The sequence below is a fragment of the Terrapene carolina genome, unplaced genomic scaffold (assembly GCF_002925995.2).
Source record: "Terrapene carolina triunguis isolate 2854851 unplaced genomic scaffold, T_m_triunguis-2.0 Scaffold179, whole genome shotgun sequence".
In the NCBI taxonomy this organism is placed as follows: domain Eukaryota; kingdom Metazoa; phylum Chordata; order Testudines; family Emydidae; genus Terrapene; species Terrapene triunguis.
In genome coordinates, this window is record NW_020664530.1 from 11,660,177 (window position 1) to 11,679,150 (window position 18,974).

At 43.2% G+C, this 18,974-nt stretch overlaps 1 protein-coding gene across 1 annotated transcript in view; it reads right to left on the reverse strand.

The window, feature by feature from the left end:
• The window catches only part of LOC112117075 (zona pellucida-binding protein 1), an 81,433-nt gene extending 62,943 nt beyond the window's left edge, over positions 1 to 18,490 (reverse strand). The window contains exons 1-4 of the mRNA XM_024214923.1: positions 18,352 to 18,490; positions 16,212 to 16,292; positions 14,590 to 14,715; positions 13,922 to 13,924 (exon numbers count right to left, since the gene is read on the reverse strand). Coding sequence (XP_024070691.1) covers positions 13,922 to 13,924; positions 14,590 to 14,715; positions 16,212 to 16,292; positions 18,352 to 18,490 — 349 coding nt within the window. The remainder of the gene's footprint in view (positions 1 to 13,921; positions 13,925 to 14,589; positions 14,716 to 16,211; positions 16,293 to 18,351) is intronic.
• Positions 18,491 to 18,974: the final 484 nt, after the last annotated feature.

The window sequence follows — 18,974 nt, forward strand, 5'->3', positions numbered from 1 at the left end:
TGTCAGGCAGTCTCCTTTGACCTACAGCTTTAAACTGGTAAGTCTCTTGTTTTTACTGGTTAGAGGATTCATTTTGCAAAGTGCAAAGGGTGCTTCTCTTCTGATGAATAAGTGCTAGGATTTCCTCGTTCTCATCAAATGAATACTGATGGTGGTGAGTAGAGTATCCAAATCAATTCAGCACATGCCTTGTGAATAATGGTCTTGAACTACTCCCAACATGTTTGGATGTCACTGATGTTGTCAGGAGGGCCGGAGAGCCTCCCAACCGAGGCACTGCTGAAGAGTCTCGCAACTTGCATGATTCTGAAATAGCTTGATGTTAAATCTCTTCTGCATTCGTTTACAGCAGTGGTTCTCAACCAGGAGTCCGGGGCCGACGGGGGGCCATTAGCAGGTTTCAGGGGTCCACCAAAATAAACCAGAGAGTATGGCCAGCGTTAGACTTGCTGGGGAACAGGACAAAAAGCCGAAACCCAAGCCCCGCTGAGGGCTGAAAGCCGAAGCCAGAGCAACTTAGCTTCACGGGGCCGCTTTTGGTGTGGGGCCCTAGGCAATTGCCCTGCTGGCTATCCCCTAACGCCAACTCTGGCTTTTAATCTACTAGATATGCAGAAAAACAATTGTGGCATAGCTGGGCCGTGAAATTTTTTTAGCATGTTGGGTGGGCCTCAGAAAGAAAAAGGTTGAGAACCCCTGATTTACAGTGTTGTTGTGCAAGCTGTATGTTCATGATTGATCTGACTAAGCGATCAGCTGTACCTCTCATGGCTTGTGTAATATGGACATCAGTACGATCACAGGCTCTGATGATGATGTAGTCAAGAAGATGCCAGTGTTCAGAACATGGGTGTTTCCAAGTGATCTTATATTTGTCCCTTTGTCTAAAGATGGTATTTGTGATAAGCAAATCATGTGCCACATATTAGCTGAGCAGAAGAATGCTGTTAGAATTGACTTTCCCGACTCCTCCTTTACCAATGCTGCCTCTCCAGAGTTTGGGGTGTCATCCAATTCTTTGGCTGTGGCTGTCAGGGTTCCCTCCCCACTCTGAACTCTGGGGTACAGATGTGGGGACTCGCATGAAAGACCCCCTAGTTTATTTCTACCAGCTTAGGTTAAAAACTTCCCCAAGGCACAAATTCTTCCTTGTCCTTGGACGGTGTTGCTGCCACCACCAAGTGAGTTAGACAAAGATTCAGGAAAAGGACCACTTGGAGTTTCTGTTTCCCCAAAATATCTCCCCAAGCCCCCTCATTCCCTTTCCTGGGGAGGCTTGAGAATAATATACCAACCAAATAGGTAAACAAGGTGAGCACAGACCAGACCCTTGGGTTTTTAGGACCCTAAAAACCAATCAGGTTCTTAAAAGCAGAACTTTATTATAAAGAAAAAAAGTAAAAGAAGCACCTTTGTAAAATCAGGATGGAAGGTAATTTTACAGGGTAATAAGATTTAAAACACAGAGGATTCCCCTCTAGGCAAAATTTCAAGATTACAAAAAACAGGAATAAACCTCCCTCTTAGCATAGGGAAAATTCACAAGCTAAAACAAAAGATAAATTTAATAGCAAGGAAATGCGTTCTTACAATTTTTGTAATCTTGAATGCTTATTTCAGGTAGGGTTTTAGAAGATGGTTTTTCCTGCCCTGGTCCCTCTGTCCCAGAGAGAACAAGAGAGCACAAACAAAACCTCCCCCCACAGATTTGAAAGTATCTTCTTCCCTTATTAGTCCTTTTGGTCAGGTGCCAACCAGGTTATTTGAGCTTCTTATCCCCTTACAGGTAAAGGAGGGATTTTGTGCTATCCTTAGCTGTATGTTTATGACAGTGGCAATGAGGACAGCATCAAGAGCACACTGGAACTGCTCCTTGTTGTCTTCATGATTGTCAAGTAAGGGAGCATACACACTGATGCCCATGGCATACTGGTTGTTACTCAGCTTGACGAAGAGTCATGAGATGTTTGTTAATACCCATAGGGAGTTCTAAAGACTGGCTAGCAATCTTGTTCTTGATGGCAAAACCAACCCCATGAATTTCGTATGGCTTTCCTTTCCAAAAGAAGGTATAGCCACTTCCATCTTCTTTCAGTTGGCCTACATCTGCCGGACGTGTTTCATTTAGGGCAGTATTATCGATGTCAGAAGTTCTCTAGCTATTATGGCAATTCTTCTTTCAGGACAGTCACTGTTTGGGGAATCCATAAGAGTGTGAACATTCTAAGCGGCGAACTTTATTACTTTGTTTGTTCTGACCGTAAGTAGAGTGATTCCACTGGACAAGGCCATCCAGCTGGGGGAGGGGTAGGAGTCTGAGACAGCTTATGTTCAGGGAACCTTTTCTAGCCCCTTCCCCATTCAGGATGAGCAGAGGAGATCCTGAAAAGGACTACTCAGTCGTGGCCACAGCTGCTGAATTGCACTTATGCCTCACAAGTCCAAATGCAAGATGACCAACACACAGCCACCGCCTGTGTGAAGAATGACTAGGGATTCCCAGAGATCACTGTCCCGACCACCACTCATCCATCAGCACAGACTTTGTTAGTGGAAGATGTTAACACCCTTGGCAAAGGCCTATGTGTGAAATCTTAACATGGGGAAGCCAGTGTGCAGGCGGCAACCTCACAAAACTTGACAGGAAGGAGCACTGGACCCAGTGGCAGGGAAGTCCAACACAACCAGAGGTCTTCCTGCTGCAACCCTCATCGACCTTCACAACCAGAGAACTAACAAGTCCTCGAATAAGTCTGTTCTGCTTCTGGGGTCTTGAGAAGTTTAGACCCCACTTCATCTGAAACCTCACCTCAGAGCTGTTTGCCAAGGGTGGCCCTACCAGGAGTACAAGACTCAGGACAACATACTTCTGAGTGTCATTGAGACACACAAGCCACTCCATCACAACAAGGTATTGGTTCAAGAATTCTTATATTCTAAGAATCTAGAGAATAGGACAATGTCATATGAAACAGACCCAAGGCTTACTACATGATGTAATAAAGGCCATATACTACAGCAAGTGATTCTGTTTGAAGTACTATAATTTTGTTATATAGGTGTATCACTTCATATAAAGTAATAATGAAAGACTGGTGAACATAACTGAAGATTATGGCAGCGATTCTATCAACTCCTTCACTCAATTAGCATGAGCCCACCTCCTATTACAGTTTAACAGATTTACAATAGGAAGATACACCTCTACCCGGATATAACGCGGTTCTCGGGAGCCAAAAATCCCTATCGCGTTATAGGTGAAACCCCGTTATATCGGGGTAGCGACAGCAGGGCTCCAGCAGTGATTTAAATAGCCCGGGGCTCCAGCCATGGGGAGCCCTGGGCCCTTTAAATCGCCGCCCGAGCCCCGCTGCTGCAGCCCCAGGGTAGCGGCGGCAGGGCTCCAGCGGTGATTTATAGGGCCCAGGGTTCCCCGCAGCAGCCGGAGCCCCGGACTCTTTAAAGCGCCGCCTGAGCTCCGCTGCCGGAGCCCCAGGGTTACCACGCTATATGCAAACCCGTGTTATATCGGGTCGTGTTATATCTGGGTAGAGGTGTACTGCTAGATCCTCAAGATGCTACTGTACAATCAGTTAGCAGCAATGGTCAATTGTGAATTTTCCCCATCCTTATTTTACTCTTGGGGGAATTCTGCACCACTATACATTCACAGAATTCATGTCCTCCACAGATTTCTTTGCTTCCCCACAGAAGCCTGCCCCGGTACATCCAGAACTCCCCTAACCCTCCATACCTGAACCCCATTCCACTGAACTTCAACCCCTGCAACTGGAACCCCCCTGCACCCAGACCCCCTGCCTCCAGACTCCCACCCCTGCACCCAGACCACTACCCACTGTGCTCCCGGCACTTAAACCTCCACCCTAATGCCCCACCCCCTGCACCACCCTAATGCCCCACCCCCTGCACCACCCTGTGCCCCCACATCCAGACCCCCACACCACTGACCCAACTAGTTGCACCTAGTCCCCCACTCCCTCAGCACCCAGACCCTCACCCTGAGACTCTCTCACCTAGACCCATCCACTGAACCCCAACCACTGTCACCTGGAAGCCCCTGTAGAGTCTCATTGCCCCAGCACCTGGAACCTCCCACCCCAACAAGCCTCTGTGCATCCAGATCCCCCCCACACCTAGATCCCCCAATGAGCTGCCTGAACCCAGATTGTCCCACACAGAATCCTCTCACTCCACACTGGGATCCCGCCCACACTGAGCCCCTCCACATTTGGATTCTGCCTGACTGGTTGAGGCTGCCTGCCTCACACCTGGTGCAGGGCCCCAGGGTGTTTCTGGGGCAGGCCCAGGCCTTCTGCTGTGTCAGGGTTGTGTGCAGCCTCACCATTGTCTGTCTGTGTCCTACGGCTGGGGGTGCTGCAAGGTGATCTCCCACCTTCGTGCAGCCACTGGTCTGTGCTCCTCACTGCCATGCTAGAGCCTCTGCAGTTATTTATTGACAAATAAAACCTGCAGAATTTTAAGAATATTGTGCACAGAATATTAATTTTTTGGTGCAGAATTTTTAATGTTTTTGCACAGAATGCCCTCAGAAGTAGTATTTGATGTGATAATGTGGAGTGTTGTTGCTTGATGCCTCCATACCATAGTGATTGACACAGCTAAAATAAATAGAAAGGCAGGCAGGCAATGATGTACATATTTTAGTTTTAAGATAGAAAGCGTGGAGCAAGGCTATCTTTTTGGGGAACCCAAAGTAGGAGAACAATAAGAGTGGCCAGGTAAGACTTTTTTCTCTCTCCCCTCACCCAGAAAAAGGGGGAATTATGACTTTTACTCTTGAACATGAAATTCCACAAACCACAGCAATGAGTGATATTCCCAGGCCCTCCAGGATGCTCTCCTGCAGGGCTTTGGGGTGGGTGGAGAAACTGTCCCTTGACGATATCCACTTTCCCCCTCCTCGAACACTGAATCTATGTCAGGATGCAGAAAAGAGGAGGGATTTTCCCGCTTGAAGAGGGGTCTGGTATATCTGCAACAGATCCCTTGAAAACAGAAACGGGGGGAGGGGAGAGAAGCAGAGCCTACTGCAGGATTCCTAAATATCTTTATCAAAAGAGGGCACAGTGGCTCTCAGAGTAAATCTGGTGTTGGAAGCTCCATATTGGATTCAGTTGAACAGGACGAGATCAAGTTCCTTAAGACAGTTATGCAAGTCATGAAGCCATTTTGGTGAGCAGCCCTTTACAGCACAGAAATCTCTGTATTAATGGTGCTAGACTGAGTCAACAACAGGAGTCTGAGATGATGCCTCCCAATCCTTGTGAGTTTAGTTGGAGAAGATGAAGCACATCAATTACATCTGGGCTGTGACCCTTTTCTAGGCACCAGAGACTCTGAATATAGGCATCTGTAACAGATAACACAGCTTTGCATGAAGCACAAGTCTCTTGAAACTGGTTTTCTTTCATGACTGAAGCATCAAAGTGTGGGATTAATGGATCCAAGAAAGAGGTGGGGGGAAATCAACCTAACAGAACTGATATTGAAAAGGGAAGCAGCCCAAGTCAGCTGTGCTCAGAAGACACCCACAACAGCATGACCAGCAGAAAAAAAAAAAGCGGGGATTTTCTGTTTTTAAGAAAAAAAGCTGGTGAACAAGCTAGATGAATTATATACTGAGACTATCACGAAAAAGAGCAAAGAAAGGAAAAAACCAACAAGGGAAGCATTGTGGACATAGAATTATAGGACAGGAAGGGACCTCGAGAGGTCTTCTAGACCAGTCCCCTGCACTCAAGGCAGGATTAAGTATTATCTAGACCATCCCTGACATGTGTTTGGAGATTTTTAAGAGCAGGTTAGACAATGATGGAGACTCACAACCCCCCTATGCAGTTTATTCCAGTGCTTAACTACCCTGACACTTAGGAAGTTTTCCCTAATTTCCAACTTAAACCTTCCTTGCTGCAATTTAAGACATTAAGACTGAGTGTGCTCTGAACTCTTTGTACCCTAGGTAGTCAAAAAGATGTGTGGTTGTGCCCACTTCCCAACCTCCTGTGCAAGAGGAAACAGTTGGTGAGTGAGTGGCCCTAACAGATACTGTTTTGCAGAAGATCTTCCACTGAAAGCATCTGTACCCAGGAATGGAAATCAATTTGGACAATATCAAAACAAGCAAGGCTGTGTTACACAGAGAAGCAGTAGAGTTCTAAGTTGAAAGTGACAAAATGACATAAGAGCAATTAGGTAGCCTGGCTCCTTTATGTTGCTCTTGACTCTTTTTAGCCTCTTTGCATCTTGGTTGGTAGGGACATAACACTGTCTTTTAGAATTTCTACTGCAGTTTGTAGAAAGAAAAAAAGATGCACTGCAAATCCAAAATAAGATTTAAGATTAGCACTCCATGGTCTGAGATAGACTATTGTGCTGGAAACTGGAAGATTTAGTGACATTTGAAAGGGATTTTATTTGTTTGTTTCTTGAACCTCAAAATTTAGGAAAAAACCTGTAATTAGTAAAATGTTTATGGAAATTGTTAGAAAAATTTCTAATGAAAAAGGAAGGTCAGATTAAACCTGCAGACCCATTATAGTAATGGTCATAGTGATATACATTAGGACTTAGTTGGCATATTGCCATTTCAACTTACTTATAAAACTTCATCTTTTTACTACAATGAAATGCATGATGAAATATTGGAATCGATGGTGACTGAAATTCCCTAGTAGAAGCATTTACAGCTATTACATAAATCTAATAAGATTGGATATCCAATTTTCTTGCACTTGTTTGGAAAATGTCAGCATTATTCCTCAGTGTTTATGTAAAGAAACTTGAGTGTAAACCAAGAACCTTCGCATTGAACTAGAATTGTTCATTTTTATTTTATTTTCTAATGTACACATTATAAGAAAAAAGCCTTCTTGTACCTCATCAGGAGGATTTTAGTGGAATTAGATTTTTTAAAATGTTATAATTACCTGTTTCAGGAGCTATAGTGGATCAATTCCTGAGTGAGTCATATCTGAGTCATTATTAGACACAGGAGGCTTACTCTGAAGCAAAAAGTAGGTTATTGACAATTTTTTTTCATTTCAATTTGTTTCTTGAAAGTACCTCAGGACATTGAGATAATGTCAGATGTTTCTAAGTCTGACTTCCTATGACTGAAACCATTTACGCTTTTCTTAGATGTCTTTTATTGTTCTGCTTAACCAGTGGCTCTATGAAAACGCTATGTGCCTGCGCATATGATAGATGTGCCCAACATTTAAGACATTTTGGAAAGCCACTGGAGCCTCCATAAGGAAGATAAGCGGTCAGCTGTCGGGTAACCCCTTAGTATTTTTATTAAATGGTCCTGAAAACTCTGAGTTTTATAAAAGCCATAAAGAACTGATCTCTCATCTCCTAGCTGCAGCTAGAATTAACATAGCAAGGTGGTAGAAGAGGAATGACTCCCAAAAAACTGGTTATCAAGAAGTGTGGGAAATTCTGGTACAAGAAAAAACTAAATCAAGTCACAGTTCTACAGGGGAGAAGGAAAAACAATAACTACTTAAAACTATAATTACTAGTGGAACTTTTTGGTGTCTGCTGGAAGAGGGTCATTGCCCACCACCAAGAAAAAAACGGTTATCTACCTTTTGTAACTGTTGTTCTTCGAGATGTGTTGCTCATGTCCATTCCATTCTAAAGTGTGTACGGGCCCATGTGCAGTCATTGGAGATTTTTGCCTTAATGGTATCTGTAGAGTACCCTCTGGAGTGCCATACTCGTGCATCGGTATATAAGGCATCGTCGGCCCTATGCTCTCTCTCAGTTCCTTCTTGCCAGCAACTCCAACAGAGGGGCAGGAGGGTGGGTAATCTCGAAGAACAACAATTGTGAAAAGTAGATTACCGTTTTTTTCTTTGTGTGCTTGCTCATGTCAATTCCATTCTAGGTGACTCACAAGCAGTATTCCTGGAGGTGTGCTCGGAGTTCAGACTCGTGCGGCTTGCAACACTGCTCTACCGAAGCCAGCATTGTCTCGGGCCTGCTGCATAAGTACATAGTACAACGTAAATGTGTGGATGGACAATCAGATAGCAGGTGCAGAAGACAGTCCAAGATTGCCTGCAGTGAGGCCTGTTCAGCCTGGATACCTTAGTCCAAGATCTAGCAAGTGAACCTTTTCCATTTGGCCAGGTAGGTCGTTCTAGTGGAGGGCTTTCTTCTACCTAACAAAACTTATTGGATACAGGCCAAGCATTCCTGTTCTTCCGCATTCAACCATGCAGTAACCAGGCTGTCAGGTGCAGCACTGCCAGGTTCGGGTGTAGAAGACTGTAGTGGTTCTGGGACAGCAGATCCAGCCAGAGGGGTAGCTGCAGCAGGGCGGCCACCAAAAGGTACAGAAGCATCCCAAACCAATGCTGGCAAGGCCAAGCCTGGGCTATCAGGGTAGCCTTCGCCTGGTCTTGTTTGATCTTCATGAGAATTCTGTGGGTGGGAAGGTATACATCAGAGCCACCGACCACGGGAACAAAAAAAATCAAGCAGAACACATGGCACTCCCAAGGTGGACTTGTTTGTGTCCCATCAGAACAGGGAGTCCTCACCTTTGGAAGATCACACTGACCACCTCTTTTTGGAGCAAGACAAGAGAAGGTCCTGCTGAGGCAATCTGCTAACACATTCCTGGCCCTGGGAAAGTGCACGGCCACCAAATGAATGGGATGCTGCACATAGAAGTCCCAAAGGTGGAGAGCTTCTTGGCAAATGGCCGATGACCTGGCTCTGCTCTGCTTGTTGATGTAATACATCGCAGTAGTATTGTCCATCAGGACCTGTACCACTATGCTCTCCAAGTGGGGCAGGAAAACCTGGCAGACCAGGCGATCTGCTTTGAGCTCCCTGATGCCCATGTGGAGGGACTGATCTTCCCGTGACCAGCAGCCTTGAGTGCTGAGCTCACCTAGGTGGGCTCCCTAGCCCAGGTCCGAGGCATTGGAAACCAGAGTCAGCTACGGGAATGGGGCCGCAAAGGGAACTCCCTCTAACTCCGATCTGGGGTCCAACCACCAATTCAGGAACAAACGTATATGATCCGGCACCGTGACTACCCAGTCTAGACCACGTCTGATGGGGATGTAGACCAATGGCAACCATGCCTGCATTGGCCGGAGATGGAGCCGAGCACGACGGACCATATATGTACCTGCTACCATGTGGCCTAACAATCTCAGGCAGGTGCGAGCAGTGGTGAGTAGATGGTCCTTCACATGGGACATCAGGTCCAACATTGCCTAGAAATGGGCCTCCGGAAGGAAGGCTCTTGCTTGTGTGATGTCAAGGACCGCCCCTATGAACTCTCTCCGTTGTACTAGCCTTAAGGTTGATTTTTTTTTCTCATTTATCAACAGGCCCAGGTCCTGACAGGTGGAACATACCAGATCGAGGCTCCTTTGTACCAGTTTCCAAGACCTGCCCTTGATGAGTCAATCATCGAGATACAGGTAGACCTGGACACCTCAGTTAAGCGGCCATTGGTGCCATACATTTTGTGAACAGCCTTGGGGCCGACAAGAGTCCAAAGGGCAGTGACATGAATTGGAAATGATGCCAGCCCACTATAAAACGGAGGAACGGCCTGTGCCCTTGCAAGATAGACATATGGAAATAAGCGTCCTTCAAAGTCAAGGGCAGTGTACCAGTCTCCCAGATCAAGGCAGGGGATGATGGAGGCCAGTGAGACTATGTGAAACTTCAACTTCTTGAGAGATTTGTTGAAGTGCCACAGGTCCACGATGGGCCTCCGGCCCCCTTTTGCTTTCAGGATTAGGAAATAACAGGGAACAGAACCCTTTTCTTCTCATTTCCCAAAGAACCTCCTCCACTGCCTCGAGCTGCAGGAGGTTCTCAATCTCTTGAATGAGGAGTTGCTTGTGAGAAAAGTCCCTGAAGAAGGACGTCAAAAGGGGAGGCATCCGAGAATTGCAGGATGTAGCCCAGAAATAACTTCTGGCACCCAGAGGTCCCAGGTCACGTGTGACCAGGCCGAATGGTAGGGGCATAGGTGGTTGAGGAAAGCATGAGGCAAATCCGGGAAGTTGACTGGGGTGTTGCTCTTGAGCACACCCTCAAAATGAGTGCTTCTGTCCCCCCATGATGCTTCGCCAGGCTGGGTTGTGCAGGTGAGCGAGAGGGGGAAGGGCGGTGAAGACTAAAATTTGTGTCTCTATCCCTTCTCCTTGCAGACCCCTGTCGAGGCTGCCAAGGCCTTGGAGGCGGGGGCAGCTGGAACTGCTTCCTCACCGACTGTGGCGTAAGCAGAGCCAGCGAGTGGAGGGTGGCCTGAGTGTCCTTTAGTCCATACAGCCTCTCATCCATTTGCTTTGAAAAGAGTCCATTCCCATCAAACAGGAGGTCCTGGATGGAGAACTGCATCTTCTGGGACAGGCCCACGATCTGAAACCAAGAACCGCACCTCATGACCACTGCCGATTCAACCACCCTGCCAGCCACATCCCATGCCATTTGGAGGGAGCATCTTGCCACAGCTGTACCCTCCTCAACTAGGGCCCTGAAATCTTGGGCCGAGTCCTGCGGCAGGGACTCCTTGAACTTATGGAGGGAGTCCCATAAGTTAAAGTTATATCTCCCCAAAAGAATCTGGTGGTTTGCCATCCTGAACTGAAGGCTGGCTGTTGAATATATTTTCCTTCCAAAAAGGTCCAGGCTCTTGGCCTCCTTATTTTTGGGGTTAGAACTTGTTTGCCCCATCTGTCTTTCTCATTGGCCACAGAGATGACCAGCCAGCCTACAGGCGGGTGAGCATACAAGTATTCAAAATCCTTAGCTGGGACAAAATACTTCTTTTCAGCTCTCTTGAAGGTGTGTAGGCTGGAAGATGGGGTTTGCCAGAGGACTCTGGCTATTTTCAAGACTCCATTGTGCACCGGTAGCATGACGTGCTTGAGTAGATGCCAAGAGCACATTAAACAAAGTGTCTGACTGTTCTACCATCTCCTCCACCTTCAGGCTCAAGTTCGTGGCCACCCTTTGAAGCAGGCCCTGGTGCTCTTTAAAGTCGGCCGGCAGGCTGACATGACAGGGCCCCACAAACCCCTCATCTGGGGTAGAGGAGCGAGTACTCACGGCAAAACCTCCTTCCCCACGGGACATGATGCCCCTACTGTAAATAATCTATTTACAAGACACTACAAGCTCGAAGAAATGAGAGAACCGCTAATTACTTGCTAGGCAAGAGAAAAGGGCACTCTGACCAACCACCATGGGCAGTAAGAAGAAAATGAGAGGGCACAGGGTTGGCAGTGCCTAATATACTGATGCATGAGCGCGGCACTCCAGAGGGTGCCACAGCCAACCCCACGAATACTGCTAAGGCAAAAATCTCTGACGACTGTGCATGTGGGCATGCACACATCCTAGAATGGAATTGACATGAGCAAGCACTTGAAGAACTACTTTTGAATAGTTAGGGAGAAACCCCTTCAAACAACAGTCAAAATTAAGATATTGAAGCACAGAAAACAGGACTATAAAGGAGAAAAATTTAACATATAGAGTTTTGACAGGAAAACATAATAAACAAGTTTCATAACTAAAATGTAAGAAAAACAGAAGTTTGGACTCAAATATGAGAATGAAAGACTAACCAACATTACTAACTGACAAGACAGAGGAGGAAGACCAAGAGTAGAAAAGCTTCAGCCACAATAAGTGATCAATACCACAGAGCTGAAGAAAGTAGCACATCCCATCAACACAGCTTTAGGGATTTCTATAGGCCAATTTATAATCATGTATTAGTGTATATACTAAGTTTATATCTATTTTAGTTGTAAAACAAGTTTTATAAGATTTCTTTTACATAAGAATGGCTTTGTTAATAAACAAATTAAAGTAAAAAAGAAAACACTACGTTCCATAATCTGTTTATGGGGAAGACTTCAAAATGACAAGCCTGCCATAGAAATATCTCCTGGCTCTACAGGTGAACAAATCTCTTGCTTAAGCTAAAAACCGATCATAATACAGATACTGTAGGTGTACTGAGCTGGGGAGGGGGGCACTGACATTCATCTAAATCATCAGGTGTTGGTCACCGCCAGCCAGTCTTATTAGACTTGATGAACTTACGGTCCTACTTGTATGACAAAATTTATGGTTCAGTGTAACTTCAAAGCAAAAAGTAGTGATATTTAAAGACCACTGAAACTGTTAATAATAAACCCCCTTATATTCAAAATATTTTTTCACACTATCCGTTGCTTCTACTATATAAAGATGTGGAGCAGACATTTTGTCAGATACTAGACAAATATTTCCTTGAGAATATTTTGCAGCCAAATTTCTAAAGGTGGTGTATTGCTTCCCTTTCTGTATTCCTCAACAGCAGATAAAATAAAAATTTACAGGAGAGTAGAAACTTTTTTTCCTCTGCAGTACAGTCCAACAACACACCTGCCTATGCAAAGTAGATGACCTGTGAGAGTAGAGATCATGTAATATTCTTCCCTAAAGGGCATGAAAAGATGATTGGATCTTCTGCAAAAACAGGTCATCTGGAGGACAATTTATCGGTCTGGATTTGCAGCAGACCTGATTACTCAAATATCTGTTAATTTTGGCTTCTCTGAAATCCAGAGTAAAAAAAAATTCAATGTTTACCACTGCAAATGATAAAAATGTTTCAGAGCTACACAAAATAGTGGAAAGTAAAATACAAATAGTTTAAAACTGTCAAATTATTTGATGATATTAGAAGAATTTAAAACTCAAATATTATTAAATAGTAAAACCTATTCTATAGTAGTGAATTGTTGCCTGCTTATATCCTTGGAAGTATCAGCATAGAAATGTCAGATAACCACTAATTTAATCTGCCCCATATCCCCTGTTTGGGCCTGATTCTTTCAATTATACTTTGCTTTAAAAATCAAAGGAGTTTCTCCAGAATTATATTAGTCTAACTCAGTTCAGATTCTGGCCCTCTTCCGTGTGTAGCTATATTCAGCTGTCCCTTCATGCCTCCTGTGCAGATAGGAGGAGGGGGCATTGCTGAGCAAATTATGCTCCAGCAAACTTTGACTGTTGCATGGCTCCTTGTCTTAATGCTCTACCACAAAGTCTGGCAGAGAAAATCCAAAGCAGATGGGAAGGAGGATGGGTAGTGGAGCACACATAGGGATACACCTCTCGAAGAACTCCAGTTATTGCACAAGATAAGTAACCTCTCCTTCTTTGAGTAGTGTCCCTATGGGTGTTCCATTTTAGGTGACTCCTGAGCAGTATCCTCATAAGGAGGACGGAGTCCAATACTGAAAAGAGATCAGCATTGCCAACTGAAACATCTGATCTAGAGACATGAACCAGAGCATGGTTAGGAGATAGTATATACTGAAGCTGAAATTTGCAGAGCTGCAACTTAAACAACTGGAACAATCTTGAGTAATGCCAGAGAAGTAGATTGCGACCTTGTGAAATGGGCTAACTCTCTAGAAGGAAGCTGAATATTGGCAGAATCATAACTAAATAATACATCCAGAGATCAATCTTGAGTCTCTGGGTGGAGACTGTAGAGCCCTTGGATCTGTTTGCAATTGAAAGTCTGGGAGAGGCGTTCAGAAAGCCTTCTATCTGGACAGAACCACACCAAACACCTTCCTGATGTCCAAAGTATAGAAGGCTGGTGTCAAAGAGGACTTCAGGATTTAGTTGGAGTGTGTGTGCTCGCTACATGCACGGGTGCCGAAAGTTTTTCCCTCAGTGGTATCCATAGGGGACCAGCTCTGGCACCCTTTTGTTCAAGCTCCTCTGACCATCATTATAAGATCAGACACATCCCTCTTGGGCTTTGACACCAGGACAGTGGATAGATTTCATAGGGCTTCTTTGGATGTGGTGATGGACAGGGCTTACCTACCGACTGACAGATTTTTCACCCTAAAGAATCTTTCAAGACCTTTCAGGAACCTGATTGTCATCTCATGCAAGAATACTGATCTGCCCTGGATGCGGGGATAGAAGACTGATATGGCCACCAGGTGCACCTTGATCAAAGAGAAGGTCAGGCCCTGGTGCTTTAAGTAAAGCAGGTAATCCAGAATGGACTGCAGAGACGATTGGGTCAGATTGATATTCTGCTCCAACGCCCAGCAGGAGAAGCGCTCCCACTTTGCCAGGTAAGTCACTCTCATGGAGGGCTTTCTACTTTCCAAAAGAACCCGCTGGACCTGACTAGACTAGGCATAGCATAGAATGGACATGAGCAAGCACTCAAAGAAGAAATATTTTTATTGCCACCTTCCCCAATGTATTTCTCTCTCTCACACACACACACACACACACACACACACACACACACACACACACACACTTACTTGAATTTCATCTTAAAATTTCTTTTTTACCTTTCCCTTCCACCTACATGGTTTAGGTGCAGTTTTGTTACCCATATTTCGTTTTTTAAAAATCTTTTTGAGAAGCAGGAACATCACAAATCCTCTAAGTAGTATTCCATCCCAATTTAGATATCAACACACATACAACCATAGGAAAAATGAAGAATGAAGCAAGAAAACAAATCTCTACCTGCAACAAGGTCACCTCCTGGTCCATGCCATTGGTATACTGGATCTATCAGCTCTGAATTTCGTAGCCGATTTGTTACACACAGAATACGTGGACTGTTGTGATTCACCTTGACATAAATTTTGACTGAAAATACAACATATGGTAATTAGCAAGTTTCTTAGGTAATAAAATTGCCTGTACAGTCAAGTAAGCCAGTAACCACAATCTTAAAATATATGTTTGAAGAATGACCCCAAGATATTGGGATTGGTCCTCTTATCTCCATCACCAGAAGTGAAATGTTAAAGACATTCTTTTTCTGTCCTATGTGAAATCAAATGAAAAGTGTTGAAGATTTGTTCCAGTTCTATTTCATATTCTTCTATAACATCTAAGTCTCTTCTGCCTGACTTGATTTAATCTAGTTCTCTAAAAAGAACATTGTACCTCCTAGTGCCCACCAATGACCCTTTTGGAGGAACAGAACATGTTTGCACATCCATCCAATAGGTTCTCACTTGTGGGGTTCTACAGAGTTTTATTTTGTCTCCCCTAGAGTTCAATCTGTACATAAAGTCAATGTGGGGGGACAGAGAGTTAGCTTAGAGTCTGGGTAATTTTGCCGTTAGTATTCTAATAGGCTCTTGCAGTTCTAGCTGGCCTGTGAAAGTGTGGATTGGGGGCCTTCTTTGTGTCCTTTTAAAAATGTATGTAGAACCATCCATAATTTTAGCAGTAAGAGTCTAAACTCAGGAGAAGATTGGTGTATAGCAAGTACTCACAATCCCACAACAACCTTGAGAAGCTGCTTTCCTGACATTATGTGACATGGAATATAAACTTTGTTGTGTGTGCTGAATGAGTACTTCTATTTCACAAAAAAGAAAGATTTAGTTAAGGTATTAAAGCTAAAAGTATGTTACAATGAAATCCAGCTAACTCCGAAACACAGTATTACATTTTGTTTACCAAAATTCTATACCTTTTAAACCTTTTACCAAATATTAGGCTGGGAAATTAACAATTAAAGGACCCAGCTAGTTCTCCAGTGCCATATAATTCTTCCATTATTCACTACCTCCCACTTGGCTTACATTACTCACCCAATCTTAAATGTAATCCTCTAAAATTTGCACACACAAAAAATAGTCATAGGTTAAAACACAAATTATAGGGAGAATATAAAATCCCATTTCCAATCCAAAGGAACAGGTCTGCATCTGAGGGAGAAAGTCACAATTGTTGTGGGGAAAAAAGCACATTGGCCACTGAAGGCTAGACTCTAGGATCAACTGAAGGTCACGAAGTACCTCTAAACTACAAATCTCATTAATGAAGGATGGGCATACCTGCTTCTCAGTGGGAACAGGATCCATCCCCACCACATTCCAGATCCTTCCCCACAAGACATCTCTCTTTCTTATTTGGATAAAGTATTAGCCAACTCACTCTTATGCAAACCCCTATCTCATCCAACCAGAATGAAAGCAACCACACAGCACTATCTGGGTCTGCTAAAAAGGGGATATAGGAGTTGCTTGCTATTAGCATACTAATGGCAAAATAGTGAGCATAGTCCCCATAATTATTATTCTTAACCACCAGTAAAAACTAAGGTTTATTATTCCATTTATGAATACCTGGAAATGTGGTTGATCCTACTATTTTCAAATCATTATGGTTTGGATTTGCAATTCCTGAGAATCTCCTTGAAGACTGAACTGTCAAAATATAAAAATTAAAATAAGAATTGAAAACTTATCTGGAAAAGTGAACAGTGAATTATAGGCTGATTTCTAAGCTTTAATAGATGTGTTCTCCTATTATTTGTAGTGGGATAGCACCATTAATACTAGGTGTGGATATAACAATTTTATACAAAAGTACCTCCCATTAAGTCAAATGACTAAGGCATGGATTCATAAAAGCATCCCTATTCTGCACTACACTAAAGCACATGCTTAACTTTAACCACATTCTTAAATATTACACAAGTGTGTAAATCCTATCCAGAATACGGATAGATTTAAACATGTGCCTTCCAGAATAGGTCCCTTAATCTGTGTACTGACCATTAATAAAACAAGTTTAACCATATTTATTTTATTACGGTAATCTCATAATTATAACAATCTAAAATAAAATGGTTAAATTTGTAGTGTATACATTTTCTATGTATAAGAATCCTGTACACCAAATAGCAACACATAAGAATCAAAGCCTGCTCACCTTACACAAAACTCCCCTTGACTTCTCCAAACAGTAACTTGAATACATTACTCATCTATATTAAGGCACAATTTAATAGCATGTATATTATACCCCGCAACTTTGGTTCCTCATCCCAAGCCCCCATTTCTTCAGCTCTATGTCCCAATCTTCCCACCACCCCCAGACCCTTTTCCTACCACCCCCGGGAACCTACATTCCAGTCAAGTTGCTTCCTCTCCCTTGTTCCCTGGGAACCAGCATGGGGACCACTGAGAGCACAGGATACCCAGTCTCACTGCTCTCAGTTCCTGTTCTTGGCACCATGACAGGCTCTTAATAGTCAGAAGGAGTAACTGCAGGGAAAGCCTTGCTCTGCTCGTTCATCCCTGGGCTGGAGCACATTCAGTACAATCTTCGAAGCATTGCCAAATGTGTTAACTGAGATTTTGTGGGACCCATAATTTAGCCAATTTTTGGCCAATTTTCATGAAGATGATCAAGAGTATCCCTGACACAAGGACTATACCCCATGACAAATCTCGAGTCCCTGCTCCAAAGAATGGGGCACTAGAGCATCTCAATTTAACAGTTTTAAGAATTTTTAACAGAGGCAAAACAATGTATTTTTTCCACTATTCTTGTTCTAAGAAATGGTTGAGCCATTTTTGCTAAAATTTTCTAAAATAATTCAACTTAAGGTAGGCATCTGGCACGGAAAATTACAGCCCAAAGGTTAAAGTTTGGCAAATTTATAAGGAACTGAAAACAGCATCTTATAGTGGAAAGTGGTGGGCAATTATAACAATAGGGATCACTACCTACACTGCCTTTAATATACATATGACTTTTTCTTTTTTTTTTTTCAGTAACCACAAATTATAATGAAGGCATTTTTAGTGTTTGTGGCCACAGATTAGATTAAACTGATTTTTAAAGACAGGATTTTTTCATATTTTCACATTCATGGTGACACTACAGGGCAGAATTAAGGATGTTTGAATGCCTTAATATTGTAGTTCCATACCTTAACGTGTTTGGATATCTCTTAAGTATAAGTTTAACTCTCAATTTTCCGAGTTTGTAATGCTTGGTTTGGGGACAAATTACAACAGCGCTGGTTTTTTTTTTTTTAATTACTAAAGATTGTTACATACTCTCAGTCTTGCCTCCATTTTACCAGTATTTTATCTTGGAATTTCCTTGGTTTATTTTAAAGTTAAAAGCTAATGAATATGAACACTAAATAAGAAACCCAATGAAAATGCTACCATGTGCTATTTCTAGTTATTTAAAAAAAAAAAAAAAAAAAAAAAAAACGACGACATGTACTGTCAACTTTAGATCTTATTTTAATTTTTGAGAGCAGATCCACTCATACATCAGAGCAGCACAAAGCAGCCAACCTGTTCAAACTGGGTTTACAGCAACTTTGCATCACTGGAACAGCACGGAACAGCTGAAGTGTACGGATTAATCTGGCTATTATCATGCAATTGACTTATTGATTATGGGGCAGTACTGTATTAGTGAGACTGGCGCTATGTGAGAGGGCTGAAGGGTGCCCCATACCTGAATCCCTGTGTCTCCACTTCGAAGGTTCCCACTGTATTCCTATGTCAGATCCCCCAGCAGAGTTGCCTGGATGTGCAATGGAGCTGTGGCAGCAGTACCTTGAGGAGTTTTCAAATAGTGATGCCAAAGCTAGCATGTGGTCTTGGAACTTTTAAAGAGCAGTGACAGTTGGGTCAAAGTAATCTGCCAATAAGAATTCATGGCACATGACCCCAGTCTAGCCCATACCACCGACTCCTTACAATCAAAATAACCATTGCATGCAAATTAGCTGTAGAAGGATGGTGATGGTGTGAGATACTTCTGATGTAACAATGGCCCATTTAAGAGTTACCTGAACTGTTGACCTGACCCCTATATGCTCATAAAACAATTAGATACAACATTGTAATTAAGTTAAATTATTAAATCTAATTTCTTCATATATAGCCTATGAACAAGATACCAATTTTCACTATGCGGGAAGTTCAGGGTCTTGTTAGTCTGTTATCATTTAGAACTGAGAAAAAGAATCATGCTAAATTTCTTGAAGGACTCAGTTTTTAATTAGTATTAGCTCACACTAATTAACAGATTTACTTGTAAATGCTCAGAAATTCACGCTGTACTCAAATAGTAAA